This window comes from Phoxinus phoxinus (assembly GCF_949152265.1).
Source record: "Phoxinus phoxinus genome assembly, chromosome: 24".
Lineage (NCBI taxonomy): Eukaryota > Metazoa > Chordata > Actinopteri > Cypriniformes > Leuciscidae > Phoxinus > Phoxinus phoxinus.
In genome coordinates, this window is record NC_136899.1 from 16470260 (window position 1) to 16489704 (window position 19445).

Consider the following 19445-nt stretch of genomic DNA (forward strand, 5'->3'; position numbering starts at 1 on the left):
CAATTTAAAAATGATATAACTTATGAGATATATAAATTATTAGATATAGTTAATAATAATAATAGTTCTAATTAAAAAATTTAATGTATTCTTTTTTTAATACATATTTTATTAAAATTTTGAAAACATTTGAGAAATAATATTTGTATTTTGTATATATTAAATATACAGTATAAATATAATATAAAATAGATGTAGTGTTCATATAATGCATTCATTATTGTGTATACACAGATAAATTTACTTTTGTTAATATTTGTTAATAATTGGATTAACCACCATGTCATTTTATAAGAAATTTATTAGATTACATTTTTAACAGCCCTAATTTAGATGTAATATAAACTGATATTAAAATCATTATGCTCACATAAGGCACGGCATGGCCTGGCCCCTCAGTATCTGTCTGCACTTTTAACTTTATACACACTCAAGCGTGATTTACGCTCTTCACAAGCTGGTCTATTGGCAGTCCCACAGACTCGGTTGCGTATAGGGGACAGGGCTTTCTCATCCTATGCTCCTAGGCTTTGGAATGCACTCCCTCCAAATATCAGAGATGCAGAGACTCGAAGTAATTTTAAATCTCATTTAAAAACGCATTTTTTTAGGTTAGCTTTTACTTGACTTTTTTATTCTACTTTATCTTTATTGTTATTGTTTTCTCTTGTGTGTGTTGTATTTTAATTTGTTTGTTCTATTATGTAAAGCACCTTGAGAAGCTGCTTTAAAGGCGCTATATAATAATAAAAATAAAGTTATTATTATATTCCATACAGTAAATACACTTGTCTTCTGTTCCGCAATATGATGTGCATCCCTTTTCTCCATTTTTTTCCCTTTCCACTAATCAGTAACTACCACTCTCAAAAGAACCGCACTGCCTTCACCAATTAAGTCATGAGGCTTCAGCATGCACATGGAAACACACTAAGCTGCATACTAAGCTTTTTCCACTGACGATAATGGTGGTCTGGAAGCCATTGCACACACGCATGAAGGAGTAAAGGAGCTGTGAAAAGTTGAAGTTCAAGGCCACCAGACCAGATATGCACAAAACTCACCATAGGCCTGGGAGCTACCAAAGGAAATTGTCTATCCCAAGAGAGAAAAGTGAAAAGAAGGAAAAGAGGAAAAAATGTGTGTGTGTGTGGGGGGGGGGGGTAGACATTGAGAGGGCAGCTAGTTCAGCCTTTGCATTTTTGTGGTTTCGTGAATGTAGCGGAAGTCGCACAAGAAAAGGATATGAGAATGGTTGAAAGGAAAGAAAGGAGAAGGCCAAAGGGTAAAGACGACAGCTGTCTGGTTCTGTTTTTGCTCATAGGGATGAGTTAATGTCTAAAACATTCAGAAGGTTCATTCAGAAAACAATGACAGGAAGAGTAAAGAGTGCTATGAGAATTTATTTAAGCACAACTTGCAATGACAAAAGAATGTACTGGAATACATGGCATTAGGCGAGGATGAAATTTGTTTTGATGAAATTTGTAAACAGACTTCCTATAAAAGCTGCCAAATTGTTGAGTCTCATGGGTGATTATGCAAGTCTTAAGATAGCAGCCCACTTACCAACTCAAAACAAATTGATAACGGTAGGTAATGTCATTCAAGGTCATTCCTAACACAAAAAAACTAATGCAGAAACATGTGCCGCGTTGCTAGCAGACAAATGACAAATTAAAACAATGTGTTCTAAAATCTGCTCAAAATATCACGCATGCTTGATTTCCTCCGACTAGATGGAATCCGGAGCTTTAAAAAAGAAAAATCATACACTATGCTATTTTCTGTGAAAATTGTCAACTCAATTCTGAGTCAATTCTCTTACGACAACAAGTGCAGAGTCTTCCAAACTGTAAATCAGAGCAAAAATATGGGCAAATGTTGTTGTGTATTCCAAAATAAGCTTTTCACTACTCCCATAGTGTGCAGTTGCAGAAAAAATAGATATGTTTTCATTGAACATTAATGAAGCAGTATATTTTGTTTGAAAATAAATCATAAAAGTGGTTGGTTTGTTTGAAAATCGTATAATTGTATGAGGTGGCGAGGGGGGTCTTTTACCCCGCACACAGGGTAAAAGACTCATCAGCACGAAGCAAAAATTATGTATTATTTTATTATTTTAAAAAGTAAAGATTCTAAAAGCATTGACTCCAAATATGCCCCGCAGAAGTATGATAATGCAAGTCGTTCTAAAAATTCCCATGGGCATCATACTATATCGCTGTAGCTGAATAAACAGAAGATTGAAACTCTTTGATTGATTAAACATGAATAATAAACACACGACTATGGCAATATTTGGTTTATCTAAGTTATTCATGCCTTCTCAGGAATTTTCATGATAATAAAGTATATTTATACTTCAATGCTAATAAACATAGCCTTTATCACTGTATAGAATTGGAACAGTCTTACCATTGTCCGGGAAGCAGACACACTCTGTCAGTTCAAAGCTCGATTAAAGACACATCTCTTTGACCTAGCATTCACAAAATGCATTATAGACTTCTATAACTCAATGTTAGGCTGCATAGATTAGGTCAGCCGGAACTGGGAACACTTCCCTTAAATCCTGATGTACTCGTTACATCATAAGAAGAATGGCATCTACGCTAATTTTAGTGTCTTTGTTTATCCCGAGGTTTTCCCGCAGCCTGCCGGATCCAGGCCGTATCCAGATCTGACGAAGGACCTTCGTCTGGACCCGATGTCAACGCAGTGCTGAAGTGCCAACTAGCCTCTCCCTATGGAGGATCCCTTTACCACTCTACAGATAAAGCGTTGTCAGGATAATTTCGGTTTCGCATACCGAAGTGATAAAATTCTGTCTAAAAATGTTTAAGGCCAGACAAGTAGTTTGTTAAGGCTTGGTTTGTAGGGAATTACAAACCTGCGCACAAATATTCAAATGCACATAACTGTAGAATTCATTCTTAATGCGCACGTGAGCGTCATCGGTGTTTCTCACAGGTTCGCATTTAAAGTCTGTGTAGAGAGAACGGTGTCATCTTAGCGGTCAATTTGATAACTAATTATCGTTGCGACGGAAGTGAATCAATCAAAACTAACTTTAGCTGGAAAATATCTTTATTCAAGAACGGCTATAAAGCCAAAACAATCTCTGTTACCTTAAATGATCCGTTTATCACTGTAAAATATTTCCACGTGCATCATCAGAAGCATTTTTTAAGAAAAGTGCTGAGCTGAATTTTTATGCCATCTAGTGGTTCAAGAGAATGAAGTGAAATGCGCCTTTTACCCTGATGCGCCTTTAGCCCAGTTGTACCCAATATCTCCATTTGTTGTTTGATTTTGGCATCTAATTTGGATCCAAAAGAGATGTGTGACATCAAACTTAACAATCCTACTGGCAAGCCCTTAATCCTACCAAAAAAAAATCATGATCCTAAACTTGATATACATATTGAAGTGTAATCCAGTCTTACTGCATGTAAATATAAACAAACCGTCCTGTAATTTAACACGTTCTGTTCATGTTTTTACATGAACAGAACGTGTTAAATTACAGGGTAGTTACAGGGTAGATGGGTAGTTGTTGTTTAAGTTCCGTTGGTTTTCCTAGGCACATTTGCAGTATGCAGATAGAAATTACATGACAACGACATGGAAAACAAGAGTTCTTATCAATAAAACAATACTTTTAATCCAATCTTGTCACATATTTCAATGTCTTCTTTTTTTACTAAAAAGTGCTTTTCCACTAAAAGTAGTTGAACAAAATTAGCCATACTTGCCGAAGGCTCCAAGGTGAAAAGTGGTTGGCCATTGAATGTCATTACATCAAACTGTCTATGATTAACCGTTTAAAATTCACTCCACATGTGTCAACAATAAAGAACTGATGGTGGTTTATGATAATAGTGGAAAACAACATCTGTACATCTTCAAAAACAGGAGATATGAAGCACTTACACACAACAGACTCATCTTGTAACCAAATGATTTGGATTTGCAGTACTTCAAATGTCATGAATCTGTAAATCTGCACAAGTTTAACAGGGCAAGAGATAGCACCGGACAGCTTGAATTTCCATTTCTCAAAGACAAAAAAGATCACTGTTTCAACATGATGAGAGGTTTTTAAAACTCCTCAGAGAGACACAAAACAACTTTGGTGACAAGTCAGATCAGACAAAAAGATCTCACAACTTGTCACTATTCCTATCTGAAGATATTTCTCCCATAACTATCAACCGACCACCCGTGAACTTCACAATCCACAACGTCTGTTATAAGACGTATTTCTGAGCAACAGGATTTATGAGGTAACAAAATGTTATTTCATGTGAAAGGGGTCTTTTAGAGGGGAAACTACTACATGCAATGGTAGTGTTGATGTAGACATGCAACAAACAAAACGAAAAAATCAGTAGATTTAACTTTCTTGTCAAGGGAATCTTTTAAGACAATTTTCAACAAGAAAAATTTGCAACCCATTTTACCAAACCGTGATGTTTTAGAGTGAAATAAGATTCAATAAAAAAAAATATTTTCACCACTATAGATAGATCGATAGATTGATTGATAGAGAGGATATACTGTATATAAGGGAGTTAAAGGGGTCATGACATGAGAAACCAAATTTGCCTTGATCTTTTGGTATATAAGAGGTCTTTGTACCATTTAAACGTCCTGCAAGTTTCATAGCTTAAGACGTCCTCCCCATTATAAACGAATCATTTATTTAATCAAGCTCTAAATACAGCTCGTTCTGGATCCATGGTAAGAAGTGACGTCACGGTACGAAGTGACGTACCAGCGTTTGCATATGACCGCCTCCGGCACAAGACAACTACGCTTAAAGCGCAAGGCAACTACGTTTACTTCGTATCGTTGTCGCGCCCGCGCGCCGCGCGCCGCGCGCCTCACAAGTGTTCAGTCGACGGACTGCGAGTGGGCAGAGTGGGTCTGTGTACAGGGAGATTACGACGCCGCAGATGTGCTGTTCCTGGCTGTGGACAAACAACATCTTTAAATACGCTGCGACAGATCCAGTCGTCAGGGAAAAATGGATGCACTTTATTTTTTGCGGACGTCCCAGTCACGGCAGTGTTAGTTTAAGCGTTTGTTCTATACATTTTAAGGATGACTGTTTTGAGCTTTGCCAGAAAACTGTTGCTCAAAGATAAGTCCGTGCCGTCTATTCTGGGCTCAACAACGACGACGCAAACTGTAAGTAATGTATTTAAAACTTTAAACTACTTTTTAAATACGCTGAAAGATCCAGTCGTCAGGGAAAAATGGATGCACTTTATTTTTTGCGGACGTCCCAGTCACGGCAGTGTTCTATACATTTAAGGATGACTGTTTTGAGGAAAAAATCCCAATATGATGCTTGGCTTTGCCAGAAAACTGTTGCTCAAAGATAAGTCCGTGCCGACTGTTCTGGGCTCAATAACGACGACGCAAACTTACTTTTTACCATGGCTAATATAAACACATTTGTATAAGAGAATCTTGAAAATATGTCGCCTTTCTAGTAGGCCTACATGTGATAGAAAATTAAAAATGTTGCCTTTATCAATGCTGCATCTTCAAAGATGGCCTGTCTGTGCATGCATTTTTGTCCGTGGTACACCCTATCATTTCATTGGAATTAGTTAAATAATGTTAAACTGTTAGCAAATTAAGCTATAGGATAATTATGCAACAATAATCCGTTTTCAAGTGTCTCGGGTTAATTTTTTTTTATTAATTCAAAATAGTTTCACTTTCCATGTGGACACGGGCTGATCCAGTCTTCGTTGTTGTGGTGATGGTTCATTTTCCTCTGATTCCTCCTCTGATTCCGGCTCAAACATAATAAGGTTTTATCATTGCAAGAGCCATCGCTTCGCATGCATCACCCGCTATTAAACAGTTACGCTGAATCCGCAAACGTTCTGGCTGGGGGCGTTAATAATTGATGCATAGGCACTGACGTTAGCCAATCATAACAGTGGGCGTTAACACTGAACTCTTAAAGGGGAAACACCCCCAAAACAGACTGTTTGAATCAGATGATGAGAAACAGGGTGGGAAAAGGTCATAAATCACTACATTTTAAAAGTTTTTTGTAAAAAAAACTATAGTAATACTATAATTGCACCTAAGGGAACATAATAATAAAATAAAAAAAACCATGTCATGACCCCTTTAAACAAGGTCAACTTTGGTTCTTGTTGACTTTAAATGCTTAATAATTGTTTAATTACCTTAATAAAAAGTGGACAAATAAGAAAAGAAGTTAAAAGTTCAAAAGAAAATAATAAAATAATAAAATAAGATACTGACAGAGATTTCATGGGCAGTTTAAAGTCAGTTCAGACTTTATGAAGTTAATTTGGTTTGATGATAGAGAACAACAGGCCTTTGGTCCTTTGCTTTGAGGATGTTTAATTCAGGAGGGCCTCGAAACCACAAAGACCCATGGCTAGAACCATCTGGAATGTTCAACAGGGGACAATGTCTAAGAGGAAAATACTAAAGCAAATCTAAACATCCCATACAGATGAAAAAAACCAACCTTCAGCACTGTAAACAGGACAAAATGCCATTTTAAACCCTGATCATTGATGTTATCTCACCACAGTAAACGGTAATACTGCCTTTCATCACATAAAGTAATTTTTTTTAATCCCTGTCGATACGTCAACAAAATGCAAGTATGCATGCCTGCGGTCAGCTTTCGTAAAAATACGAATAAAAATGAAAGCAAGAGAGTATGAGTACAGCTCAGAGGGCAGACTGTTCATTCAAACGGATTCGGTTTAAAAATGACTCATAAAGATCCAGTTAAGTGGAACATGAGGTAAAAGACAAGCCACAAACTGGAAGTTTTACAAAAATAATGTTAGCCTGTCATTTACAGTGAGGAAAATCCTTCAAAGTGTGACTTTTGCTGAATCTTGTCAAAGGCAGGGAGAGATCATGGCAGGCTTGTCCTCGTGGCTCAGATCTAGGCGGGAACTTCGACTAATGGGTCTGTTTCTGCTTTGCCACCCGTTGCGAGCGCTTTGAGTTCCCCAAGTCTGTGTTTATCGTTCACAGATTTTGCATAGCTGGTTTGTGTAAACATCTTAAATGGTTTTTAAATGTCATGCCAGTCATCGTGAAGATTTGGACGAACATGGCCATTTTGTGGGATGAATCATTCTGGTGATATATTTCTTTATGTCTTTGTGGTGAAAGAATGGTTAAAATACTAAGGCTAAGGAATCGGAACTCCTGCTGTTTCAGTGTTCCTTTTAACGTGTTTAGTCTCCACAGGGGAGAAACCCTAAAAAAACGACATTTATTTTCTTGACAACTGACAAACAAAATATTTCTTCTCGCCTTCCACTTTCGATCTCATTCTGCGACATGCACACACTTACCGCTGCTCCACCACTTTTTGCCGTTAATGATAAAATGGTCTTTGTCCCTGTGAAGGGTGCACTCCATGTTTGTGGCATCACTTGAAGCAACATCTGGCTCTAGGACAAAGAAAACAAAACAGAGTATTAGGTTCAGTAATGAAAATTATTTTAGAAAAAATAAGCAGTGAAAAAATGTTATTGAAAAAAATCAAAATATTACAAGTCTGGTTTTAATGACAATGTGTTTTTAAAGATGCACATTCACAAAATAGTTATTTTTTGGTTATATTTCTGCTACAGTGTGAACCAAATAGTAAGGGTTTAGCTGGTAGCCAGTAGAGCAGGGAGCAAGGGGCCTTAGCAAACTTCAAAGGGGGCCTCAAGATGACTTAAATATACTTAAACTTAAAATAGTAGTGCTGTAAATAATTTTTTTTTAAATACCCATTTAATCACAAATTTATTTGTGGGGTTGGGGGGTTTGGAGCACAGTCTCTGTCTCGTGGGCGCGCTCGCTCTAGATTCCGGAGATTTTAACTAATTCGCGGGCATCAGTGAGCCGCTATCAATATGCGGGAGACTCCCAGAACTTCCGGGAGACTTGGGATGTCTGTATTTCTCTACTGAAATAATATTGGCATTATAATTATTGATTTTTCATTAGGCTATTTTGTTGGTGCCCCCTCAGCTCTTGGTGCCCTACGCACAGCGCGTGATGCGATTGACTGCCATTGACTTCCATACGGAAGAAGAAGAAGAAGAAGAAGAAGAATAGGAACAGGAACGCCAACGATTTCAATAGGTGCCTCCGCACTTTCAGTGCTTGGCCCCTAATAACACTTCAAAATTTCACTATATAAATTAAATACAGATGAATCCTTGTTAAAGCTACAAAAGCTATTCAGAGGAGATCAGCAAGTTATTTTTGCTCTCTTTTTATTTTTTTTGAATAACATTAATAACACAGATTTCAGCGGGTAAATTAGGCTGCTGTCACTTTAAGACCTGAATCATATGATGCTGATCTGACACCAATCCAATTTTCTGTCATCTCTTTGCGTTAATTTAAAACTTCAGTCATTTAAGACTGCTTATGAGGATACACAAACTGGCAATTTGACATTGTGTTTTTGCTTGTTTAGGCGCAATAAGACACATAAGAAAACTGAAATCAGTATTGCCGCACAGTCAAAGTGGTATACTGTGCACACAATGTGTGCAAACAGAGAGCCGCTTCAGTCTAGACAGTAATCCAGGCCCAGTACCGAATTGAGTTTTCCTTTTGCTTGAATGAATGATTGGCTGATCATAGGAAAGGTCTTTATGTGGACTATCCTCGGTCGGCCACTCTCTCTCTCTTGCTTCACAGAGCTGAAAACATCTAACAAGGTATTTATTATTTTAATTCACACCCTCAACTGTTTGTCTATGAAGAACCAGGATTCACAGTCTTGGAAACCCTGAATATATGAGATAGCTTAATTTTTAAAAGTATGATTTCTAGACCTGAAAAAAGTCATGAATTGTAAATGTATAATATCTTAACACTCCATGACACATAATTGAATCTATGGACAATCCTAGTGTTTGTAAATTAAAAGGGTTGGGGGTGGCTTCATATTGTTGTGGATAATAGGGAACCTTGAAGTCAAAAAGGTGGTAGAGGATGATCTCCTGGTTCTTTGCTAGTGAAAAACAGAGAGAGACTGGCTGTCAAGGCGGAAATGATAACCTGGCGTAGATATTTCATTTGAAATCTGGCATTTGTCACACACACCAGTAAGAATTACAGCTATCGTCTGTATGACAGCTAAAGCGACACACACACACTGGAAATAATGAAATATGAAAAACCTGGGGGCATTAAAACACCATCTGTATACGCATGTTGAGAAACTTGATGCCTTTTTTAAATCACCATTACACATGTGCTCACACATACACCATCTTTTGGCTTGCTCTATTAGCAGAAGAATCATAATAACTTTGTTTTCCTAAATCTCATCCACCAGATATTCCACTCTCATTATTAACCTAAATAAAAATCCTGTGTTTGTGTGTGTGTAACATTAGAGAAGCTTGAGTGCGAACCGCGACTACTGCGCTCTGTTCTATTATGTTATGCTGCGTTCAGCTGTTTAATGAATCTTATGTAAACACACCAAAGAATGTCCAGTCGCTTTGGCTTTGGGGAGTCATTCATTAACTGGATCAAAATTCTGTATAAATCACCTTCAGCCATTGTCATCACCAATGGACAAACATCACATAGCTTAAACTGCACTGGGAACTAGACAAAGATGTCCACTCTCCCCCTAACTATTCACCATTTTTATTGAACCGTTAGCAGCAGCCATCTGTCAAAACATCTCCATTAAAGGAATTCAAACACTAAATATACACCACAAAATCAGCCTTTACGCTGACGATGTATTCCCCATCATCATTACAATAAACGATTAAACTCATTGATTCTTTCTGTAATATTCCTGAATACTCATTTAAATGGAGTAAATATTCTATTCTTTCATTACAGCTTGGATGTGACATCAAATAAACCACCTATTCCTCCACACCAATCACATTACATACTGAGGCATTCATGTTTCCCCCAGGCTGCAGAGCTGTTTTGTCTTAACTTTACTCCATTCCTCAAAAGAAGAGATGTCTTCAACGCTGGATGAACTTAATCATTATCCATTTTGGGCAAAGTATCAGTCATAAAAAAGACAACACTCCCTAAATTAAACTATTTATTCTCAATGATTCCAATACAACCCACCCTCACCTGGTCTTAATCTCTAGACTCAACCATTAACAAATTCTACTGGAAAATAAGACCCCAAGAATTAAATTGACGACCCTACAGAAACTAAAAACACAAGGAGGACTGGAAGCACGACATTTCTACCACTAACTGGATGGAAATAGTTTCGAATAGGTTTTAAATTTAGAAACCTGTCCACATTGCACACAAAATAACCCCCACACCTAGGTTCACACCATTTGGCATTGCACCCCAATTAAACAAGATCGGGGAAAACGTCACTGAATCACTATTCGTCCTTATGGGATGTCACATTCCAATATCTCCCTCCCTCTGCATATTGAGTGACATATTCATAATCAATTTAAACAACACAAATGGACAATTACTCTTTGTGGCGCAAACTATCGACAAGAAAACTATCCTTATGAACTGGAAATTAAGGAACACCATACATATATTGCATCTTGGAAAAACGTACTAATAGACTAACAGTCATGAATCCGCTGACCTTCTTTGCCTGAAACCAACCACAACCTTACTAACTCACAGGGACATAAATAGTCCTCACTTTAGTTGAGCTCACAAAAATAGTTGACTGACAACTACTAAATGTGTTATACCTACCTGAATTAATCATGAATTACAGTAGGAATACATGTTAATAAAGAATTTATTAACACACTGATTAACTATTACTATATGTCTAAATAATAAGATGTATAAATGTATGTTTAAATAGTTTATTAACCATTTACTTACACTTTCTAAATGATCTTATGAACCACTGACAACTCCTAAATAACTGGTTTGTAACTAATGGAATACGTAATTTAGAAATTATAAACTGATCATTAATATTGTATGAAAATACTTTTAAATCAAGAATAAATCATTTATAGCTATTTATAAACTGCCTTATAATGTATACATATTAATGGTTTATAAATTATGAATTAACTATTTAGTAATGCTTAACTAATATGTATAGCATGCAGTTATTATAAAGTTATTATAAAGTGTTACCAAAAAAAAGAATTAAGTTGTCCAGTCAGTCAGATGTCCAGTCAGTCAGATGAACCAGAAACCAGCTTAATTATAATAAGCTTCCTTAAAACTGATCAGTTAGTTAGTACATTTTGAAAATAAGTAGTTATACACGTATCACCTGTCATACAGAAGCAGGACCGTATGTCTCCTCTCAGCAAGGGCTCCAGCCAGAGTCTCTTCTGTTCCTCAGTGCCAAACAGGTGCAGCACTTCCATATTCCCAGTGTCTGTTAGATATTTACCATCTCAATATTACCATAAGTCACTCAGAATTTACACTGCTGTTCTAAATTTAAGGTCAGTAAGATTGTTTTTAAGAAATACATAATTTTATTTATATATAAAGGTTTAATTTAAAAAAAATTAATTGATCAAGTGAAAAACTTTTATAATGCACCAAATCAGCATATTTTAATGAGTTCTGAAGGATCATGTGAAAAAAATATACATTTTAAAATATATTAAAAATAGAAAACTTTAAATTGTAATAATATTTTACAATATTACTGTTTTTACTTTTTATTTTGATCAAATAAAAGCAGCCTTCATGAGCATAATAGACTAATGTCTTTCAAAAGCATTTAAAATCTTACCAACACCACATTTTTGAACGGTTGTGTAAATACAATTATGTTGATTGTCGACACATGTAGTATTAAATAGAAAATACGTCTACAAATCACACCAAATGTAATTCTATGACATGAAATTTACACTAAATTTAAAAACAAATATCAGTATCGAAAAAAATAAACTAGATTTACTCAAAATATGACATTTCTCTGATAAACCTGATTTTCACTAATTATGGGTGTAAAACTTGTTACATTTCATGTTACTTTTATTATTCTGTACTATAATATATAATAATACACTTATATATTATAAGTAGTGTACCTTAAGCAGCTTTGAGCCAAAATCAAAAAGCCTCATAAAAACAATTCTGACTCATGCAGCGGCACACACCCACCTGGGGCTTGGCAGTTGAAGACTTCGGGGGCGTAGAAGCAGTGTCCGGTCTCCTCTGCGATATGAGCATAATCCAGCTGAGAGAGGCCACTCTCGGCAGGAAGAAACAAATTCCACAAGCCTGCGGCTCGAGCCTTTGCCTGCTCACACGGATACATAGAGAAAATATTACTATTAGATACATTATTCTTTGCAGTCTACTCCAGTCTTTAGTCTCACATGATCCTTCAGAAATCATTCTAATATGCTGCTTTGATGTTCAAATGATGTTGAGAAACATTTCTTATCAACGTTGAAAAATCCGTTGAGCTGCTTAATATTTTTGTGGAAACCATGATAGATTTTTTTTTTTCGGATTCTTATACAAGTCTTTTTGTTGTCACTTTTGATCAATTGAATGTAAATCTTACTAACCCCAAACAACAGTATAAATTGTGATATGATATTATATAATATATGGTGATATGGTATTATATAATATTCCAATAATTGTATGTATCATCACCTTCAACTCCTCTAACACAGGAGGTGTGTGCCATCTCTCAGGTGTGTCCTTGTGTTTGGCATAGTACTCCTTTACTTTCTATACAAGAGAAAGAGATTTTCCTTATAATAGTTAAACACACAAATATAATTGTACACAAAAAAACAAATAAATATTAATAATTACTATTATTATTATTAATAAAATACATTATCATTTTGTTATATTTTTATTACATTTTTAAACTATAATTTAATTAAAATGTTGTAGACTTCCTTTTGTTCATTTTATATTTGCATAAATTCAAATAACCAGATAATATGAAATATGTTTTGACATCATATCTTTCTGTACTCTGTACTCTGGTGAGGATTTTCCACACAGCTGACGGCAGTGCTGACCTTTTCCACAGGAAGTATGTGCTTTCTCATGAACTCTTTCACATGCTGAAGGACAGCCTGACCTTTGGGTGACTGCATGAACAGCTGATCCGAGATCGGCAGGGATAATGTGGGGCTGCAATCAAAAACCACATCCTTTATAAAATACCATAATTATTTATAATTACATCCAAGCAAAATTTCAACAACAACATAATGCTGACAATAACAATACAACCGATAATTATACCCCCTAATTACATGGAAACACCTTTAATTACATATTCTGGTGTTTCCGAAACAACTTCAAATATAAGCCACAAAATAAAACCAAAACACAGCATGCTTTTTAAACAAAACTTATCGTCGAAGTGTAATAATGAAAGATATCCTTAGAAAGTCTTTTGGACATTGGAAAACTGAACATAACCATTAAGAGATGATCTGTCATGCAAGTAATTCCTCTAATGTGCAAGAAGAGTTGAGATTGTGATCTTGTACCTGAAGGCAATCTGTAAACCCAGCTTGGCTAACGGCTCCACGCTCTCTCCAAACTCAGCTGCGTTCATTGAACTGGCATTGCCCAACAAATGCCTTGCATAAATCCCCTAAAATGGGGAGAGAAAGAGAACTATTGGTCCATAAGTTTAGCACCTGTGTGATTTTCTCGGTGTATAAGTTGTGTTTCATAAGACAAAATAAACAGAAGGTTCACCAGTCATTTGCAACCATGACCTACTGCATACAGCTGACATTCTGGGAGTAAAATCATCTACCTTCATAGAATATGTTTATTAAATATGTTTTTATTTGAATACATGGCTCTGGAATAATTTGTGGCAAGCAGGACAAGGCCCGACTTGCCACAACTTGATTCTGATTGGTCAGTTGGTTAATGGCAATGAAAAATTGAGTTTTTCCAAACAACTGATTTCCTTCATGTACTACCATTTAAAAGTTTGGGGTCGGTAAGATATTGTTAATGTTTTTGAAAAACTATTTTTTTTCTTTTATATTGGGAAATAGTATTATAATTAAAAATAATAACTGTTTTCTATTTTAATATATGTTAAAAAGTAATTTATTCCTCCTGGCAAAACAGACATTTTCAGCAGCCATTACTCCAGTCTTTAAAGTCACGTGATCCTTCAGAAATCATTCTAATATGCTGATTTTATGATTTTATGAATTATAGGAAATTAATATTTCCTATAATTATAAATTTTGAAAAAAAATTGTGCAGCTTAATATTCTTCTGGAAGTCGTGATACATTTTGTCAGGATTCTGATGAATAGAAATGAACAGCATTTATTGGAAACAGTTTTTTTTGTAAAATTATAAATGTCTTTGCTGTATTTTTTTAAATTAATTTAATGCATTATTACTAAATAAAGTATTAATTTCATTAAAGAAAAAAAAGGAAATCTTCCTGATCCCAAACTTTTGCTGTGCTAGTTTCATGTCTCTCATTGTACTACACTCTCCTTTTTCCCTCAAATAAAGAATATTTCAATTAATTAAATTAGGAACTCCAAGGCACTCGAAAATGTGTGAAAAAAAGCCTTTATTTGATGAATGGCTCTAAACATTAAAAATGGTGACAGATCCACCTACGCGTTGCAGCTACATCCCTGTGAAGACACACCCTGACGAAGGCATGTAGCCGCAACGCGTAGGTGGATCTGTCACCATTTTTAATGTTTAGAGCCATTCATCAAATAAAGGCTTTTTAACTTTTTTTCCACACATTTTCGAGTGCCTTGGAGTTCCTAATTTAATTAATTAGTTTCTGTATCCCATCTAAAGAGCACCGAGATTTTACACCGTGAAGCAGCACTTCTATTTGCATTCTTTGCTTTAAGGACTATTTCAAATCAGAATGATATACATTAAATGTCCATTAATCATGTAACAAAGGCTCCTCCTTTATGCTTCCGCTCCTCCGTGAGAGAAACGAGACCGGTGCGTCGTGCAGGTGTCGCTCATTATAAATCACGCCACCGGCCTCGCGCCGCTCCCTCACGGCCCTCAACCTCGTCCTGCTCGCCACAGTGACTGTATTATATATCTACTGTCATTTTGTGTAAAACTTCACGGACAGTTTAAAGTCTAGCAGCAGGTGAATGTACTTCCTTATATCAGTGCGTGTTTTTATCTGATCTGCACAAACAGTTTAACTTTGTTTTAACAGCAATGGCTTGACGTGGCCTGCATGAACTTAATACCTGCGCAATTGCAGCCATTTTGAAAATGGCCATGGAAATAAAGAAGTTTAGCTGGGGGAAAGAGTTTGGGATCCCTCGACAACAGCAGTAAATGGAGATCAGGTCATCTGAAGAGGGAATTCCTGTTCAAAAGCAACAGATAGATTAAAACATAAAATATAGAGAGCACTAATAAAATAACATAAAAGGACACTGTTTCCTTAAAAGGTTAGTTAACCCAAAAATGGAAATTCTGTCATAATTTATTCACCATCATGGTGGTCTAAACCCATAAGACTTTGGTTCATCTTTAAAACACAAATTAAGATATTTTAATGAAACCTGATAGGTTTCTGTCCCTTCACAGAAAGTCCAGGTAACCAAAACTTAAAAGATCTAAAAGGGCTATAAAGGCATTGTAAAACCAAACCAATTAAAGTCTTGAGGGTTTGGAACAACATGAGTGTGAGTAAATAATGAATTATCCCTTTAACTCTACAAAAAATATTTGTAAAAAATTAAAAACAAAAAAAAATAGATTCTTCACCCTCGACTCCTGTAACTCCGCCCATTGTGCTGATAACTTTGTAGTGACTGGGCCAATAGTGTGGCATGAGGAAATAGGCCAAGTCTGCTATTGGCTGTCCAGTAGTGGACAGTTCCCAATCCAGCACAGCCAGCACACGAGCCTGAAGAGAGATAATAAACCTTTCACGAGACCCATATGTTCCCACATGTAAAAGTCTGAACTCTTTCATCGGAGAACCTGAGGTTTTGGTTTGACTGACAGAAATGCATTGTTATATCTATTACATACCCATCATTACAAAATATTATGTGGGAAAATAAGAGTTTCAATAAGCTTATTAAGAATGTTCTGTTAAAAGACATGTGACATTATAATGGGTGGTGGTAAATTTAAGACTTGCTCTGCCAGTTGGTTTTGATTTACTTGATCTTTTCAATTCTCTCTGTAATAAATCATCCGCTGACAACGCTATGTAAGCTTAAAAAGTCTTGAGGCTCATTAAAGGTAATGCCACTGTAATAATGGAACTTTTCACTTTGAATTAAACTTGATTGCCAAGATTCTATGGAGGAATTTCCATACTTCATATTAAGTCCAACAAATAGACATAACATTTTAAAAATAATAATACTTTTATTCAACAAGGACACATATATTGATCAAAAGTGTCTGTAAAGTCACGTATAATCATACAAAAGATTATATATATTATTTTATGTTTGATTTTCAAACTTTTAAACGGGTGTAACGGTTCAAATTACTCACGGTTTGGATTGTATTACGGTTTTAGTGCTATGTTCATGAAAAAAATAAGAACAAATAATCAAACTACCGGTACAAGCAATAGCACAAATAGCAAAGAGCATAAATAGTGCTTTTCAATGTGGTCTAACAGTAGTTTTCAGGTACAGAAATTGAATAATCAAATGTAAAATAACACTGAATATAATCTTGACTAAATAAATTGATCCTTATTAAAGTTACAAAAGTTATTCAGTCAAGAGCAGTGAGGCACCATTATGCCGTTAATCAATTATTTATTTTGTTTAATTATTTAAGACAAAAAAATCATCAGAATGGAGGGGGCCCATAATTCATATACGAGCTGCTGTATAGATGAATTGAACATAATTGATGAACTTTACACAATTATTGAAAGAAACTGAATCAACACTGAACTGAACAATGACACTATTGTATTTCTAGAGCCGCTTTACAGCAGAATTTATCTCTATTTGCATCATTGATCATTATTTACCCGTTTATCACTGTAAAGCTGCTTTGAAATAATTTGTATTGTACAAAGCGCTAATACATATAAATAAAGGTTACTTGACTTATCGTAGGTATTAGTACCTCTGTAGGGTGGAATATCAGGTTGTCAATTCGGAAATCTCCATGAACAAGGGACACTTCATTGTCACTGGTTGGCAGGTTGTGGCTTAGCCAATCACAAAGTTTATCCATGGCTGGATTCTCTTTGTGGGCAGAGGCTTTGTACTGCTTTGTCCATGTGGACACCTGAAAACAAGACATCATTTCAAAAATTATTTTCTTGCCGGGTTTAAAGATGACCATAGATATAGAGTATAATAATAGTCCGAATTTAACATTTTGATTTCAGCTCAATACCTCGTGACTGATAATGTCTTTATCTCACCTGTCTTTTACAATAACCTGACCCCTTCCCGTATCCCAGGAGGCTGAGCGTATCGACGTCCAGAGAGTGAAGTTTGGCTAGAGTCTCCACTGCAGCCACATACAAAGCTGTTCTCTCTGCCGCACTGACCCCTGGGAGCCTCAAGTCCCTGAATATACGTCCCTGATGTGCAGACATACATATACAGAATAACATCACCCCTGATGTTCCTCCATTCTTAAACCATTAAAAACTACACGGACTGAAAAGGTGAGGTGAAAAATCAATCATGGCTGCCCCCTTCTGGCAGAAGGCATAACTTGAACTGCTAGAGCTGTTAGATTGAATCTCAAAGATAATTCAAAAACTGAGAAATGTTGGCTCAATGTGGCTATATTTAACTGAGATATGGTCTAACACTGTAACAACATTAATTAAATTAACAATCAAGGTAACTTCCACAGGGTACGGGTACCTGTACGTGCTCCATGATGTAGAACTCTGTGCCGATCACACTAGTATCTGTGCAGTACATCACAGGGTGAGGAACGGGAAAGCCAACAGAATACAGAGCCTTTTGAACAGCATACTCTCTATCTACCTGCACACACAAAATCAAACAATACATGATCATGTTTTGTTTGACTGACACCAGTATGATGATATTTAGTCTGTCTTTAAACAAAACAAAAAAAAGACTTTAACAGAAATAAAAACATTATAATGTACAGCAGAAAAAAGACACTGAATATAATAAGTCTGAAAAAACAAAGTCCTGTTGGTTTCAGTGTTATTTTAGTACCATTTATATATTAGTATATTATTTATTAAATTCAAATTCATTTTTTATGGGGGTACAGTAGTAGTAAAAGTGCTATAAATGGCTCATTCATTCAGTCATTAGGCTATATATTTTATAATTTAATATTAGTTTGTTTCAGTTTGTAATTTTGATTTGTGGTTTAGTCATTTTTATTAGTCTTGTGATTTAACTTCAATTTATTTCAGTTTTTGTCATTTGTATTAGTTTAGTTATTTGCCAAGGCCATATTTTAAGTTTAACTTTTTCATCTAATTTTTTTTTTATTTCAGCCTTATTTCAATTTATGAAAATAATTTTTTATAGTTTTAGTTTGTTATAAAAATGTTTAAATATCCACCTGTCTTATCCAAAATGCACTAATTTAGACATTTTTATAGGAATAGATAGCAAATCATATTTTTATGGCAGCAGATATTAGAAATCTGTACGGTTTTGCCTTTTAAACATAAACTAAAAAGTTAGTTGACAAACGTGACAAAATTAAAAAAAAACTGTTAAAAGTTACCTGGCATAGAAAAAGTGTAAAGCATTTACAGAGAGAAAAAAAACATGTGTACAATCTTGCACATTTTATTCTTTGGTTCTGTCTCCCTCTGCTGGTTAACTTAGGCTACATGCAATTATTTGTTGCGTTGTCAAGTACAGTCAATTGGTGTCAAAGTCCTTTCTGCATGTTCACAACAGCGTTTGGTTGACTAAACTAAGCTGTATTAAACTCACCATTACAAATATTCTATAAATATGCATCAGTTACCCTGCTTTTGTACACTAATACGATAACATTAGCCTACCTTATGAGCTCCAGGTAGCAGTTCTCCTGGAGGTTTCTTTCTGAGCACATAACGCTTGTCTGCAGTTTCAATGTAAAACGTTGGGTTGGACTGACCAGCTCTATTCAAAACAAATAAATAAAATAATACAATAACAGACAAGCAAAGCATCGGTTTTGATTGCATGATGTGCATCTTAATGAGATGTGTTGGGAGATTTCTTACATGTACTGCTGCACAGTTAAAGTTCTGTTCCCTGAAAAGCTGTCAAGTTTCCCTGATAAATATCTTTTCAAGTTATTGGTGTCAAATCGATGTTCTGGACGGACAGCGGTGGTTTGGCGATCCATGACGACTTTAAATGAAATTGAGAAGTAAAGTTCACGATTCAAACTGTTGCGGGAGATTTCAAAATAAAAGTCATCAACTACTCGAGAAAACAAAGATCATAAAAGTCCCACTTCTC

At 35.6% G+C, this 19445-nt stretch overlaps 1 protein-coding gene across 1 annotated transcript in view; it reads right to left on the reverse strand.

Moving 5' to 3' along the window:
- Positions 1-19399, reverse strand: part of acad11 (acyl-CoA dehydrogenase family, member 11) — a 69865-nt gene extending 50466 nt beyond the window's left edge. Inside the window, exons 1-13 of the mRNA XM_079600928.1 lie at positions 19205-19399; positions 19001-19100; positions 17862-17987; positions 17408-17569; positions 17104-17268; positions 15766-15907; positions 15240-15361; positions 13515-13621; positions 13035-13149; positions 12655-12732; positions 12151-12289; positions 11300-11407; positions 7383-7481 (exon numbers count right to left, since the gene is read on the reverse strand). Of these exons, the coding sequence (XP_079457054.1) occupies positions 7383-7481; positions 11300-11407; positions 12151-12289; positions 12655-12732; positions 13035-13149; positions 13515-13621; positions 15240-15361; positions 15766-15907; positions 17104-17268; positions 17408-17569; positions 17862-17987; positions 19001-19100; positions 19205-19329 (1588 nt within the window). The 5' untranslated portion in view covers positions 19330-19399. The remainder of the gene's footprint in view (positions 1-7382; positions 7482-11299; positions 11408-12150; positions 12290-12654; positions 12733-13034; positions 13150-13514; positions 13622-15239; positions 15362-15765; positions 15908-17103; positions 17269-17407; positions 17570-17861; positions 17988-19000; positions 19101-19204) is intronic.
- Between the last annotated feature and the right edge of the window lie 46 nt (positions 19400-19445).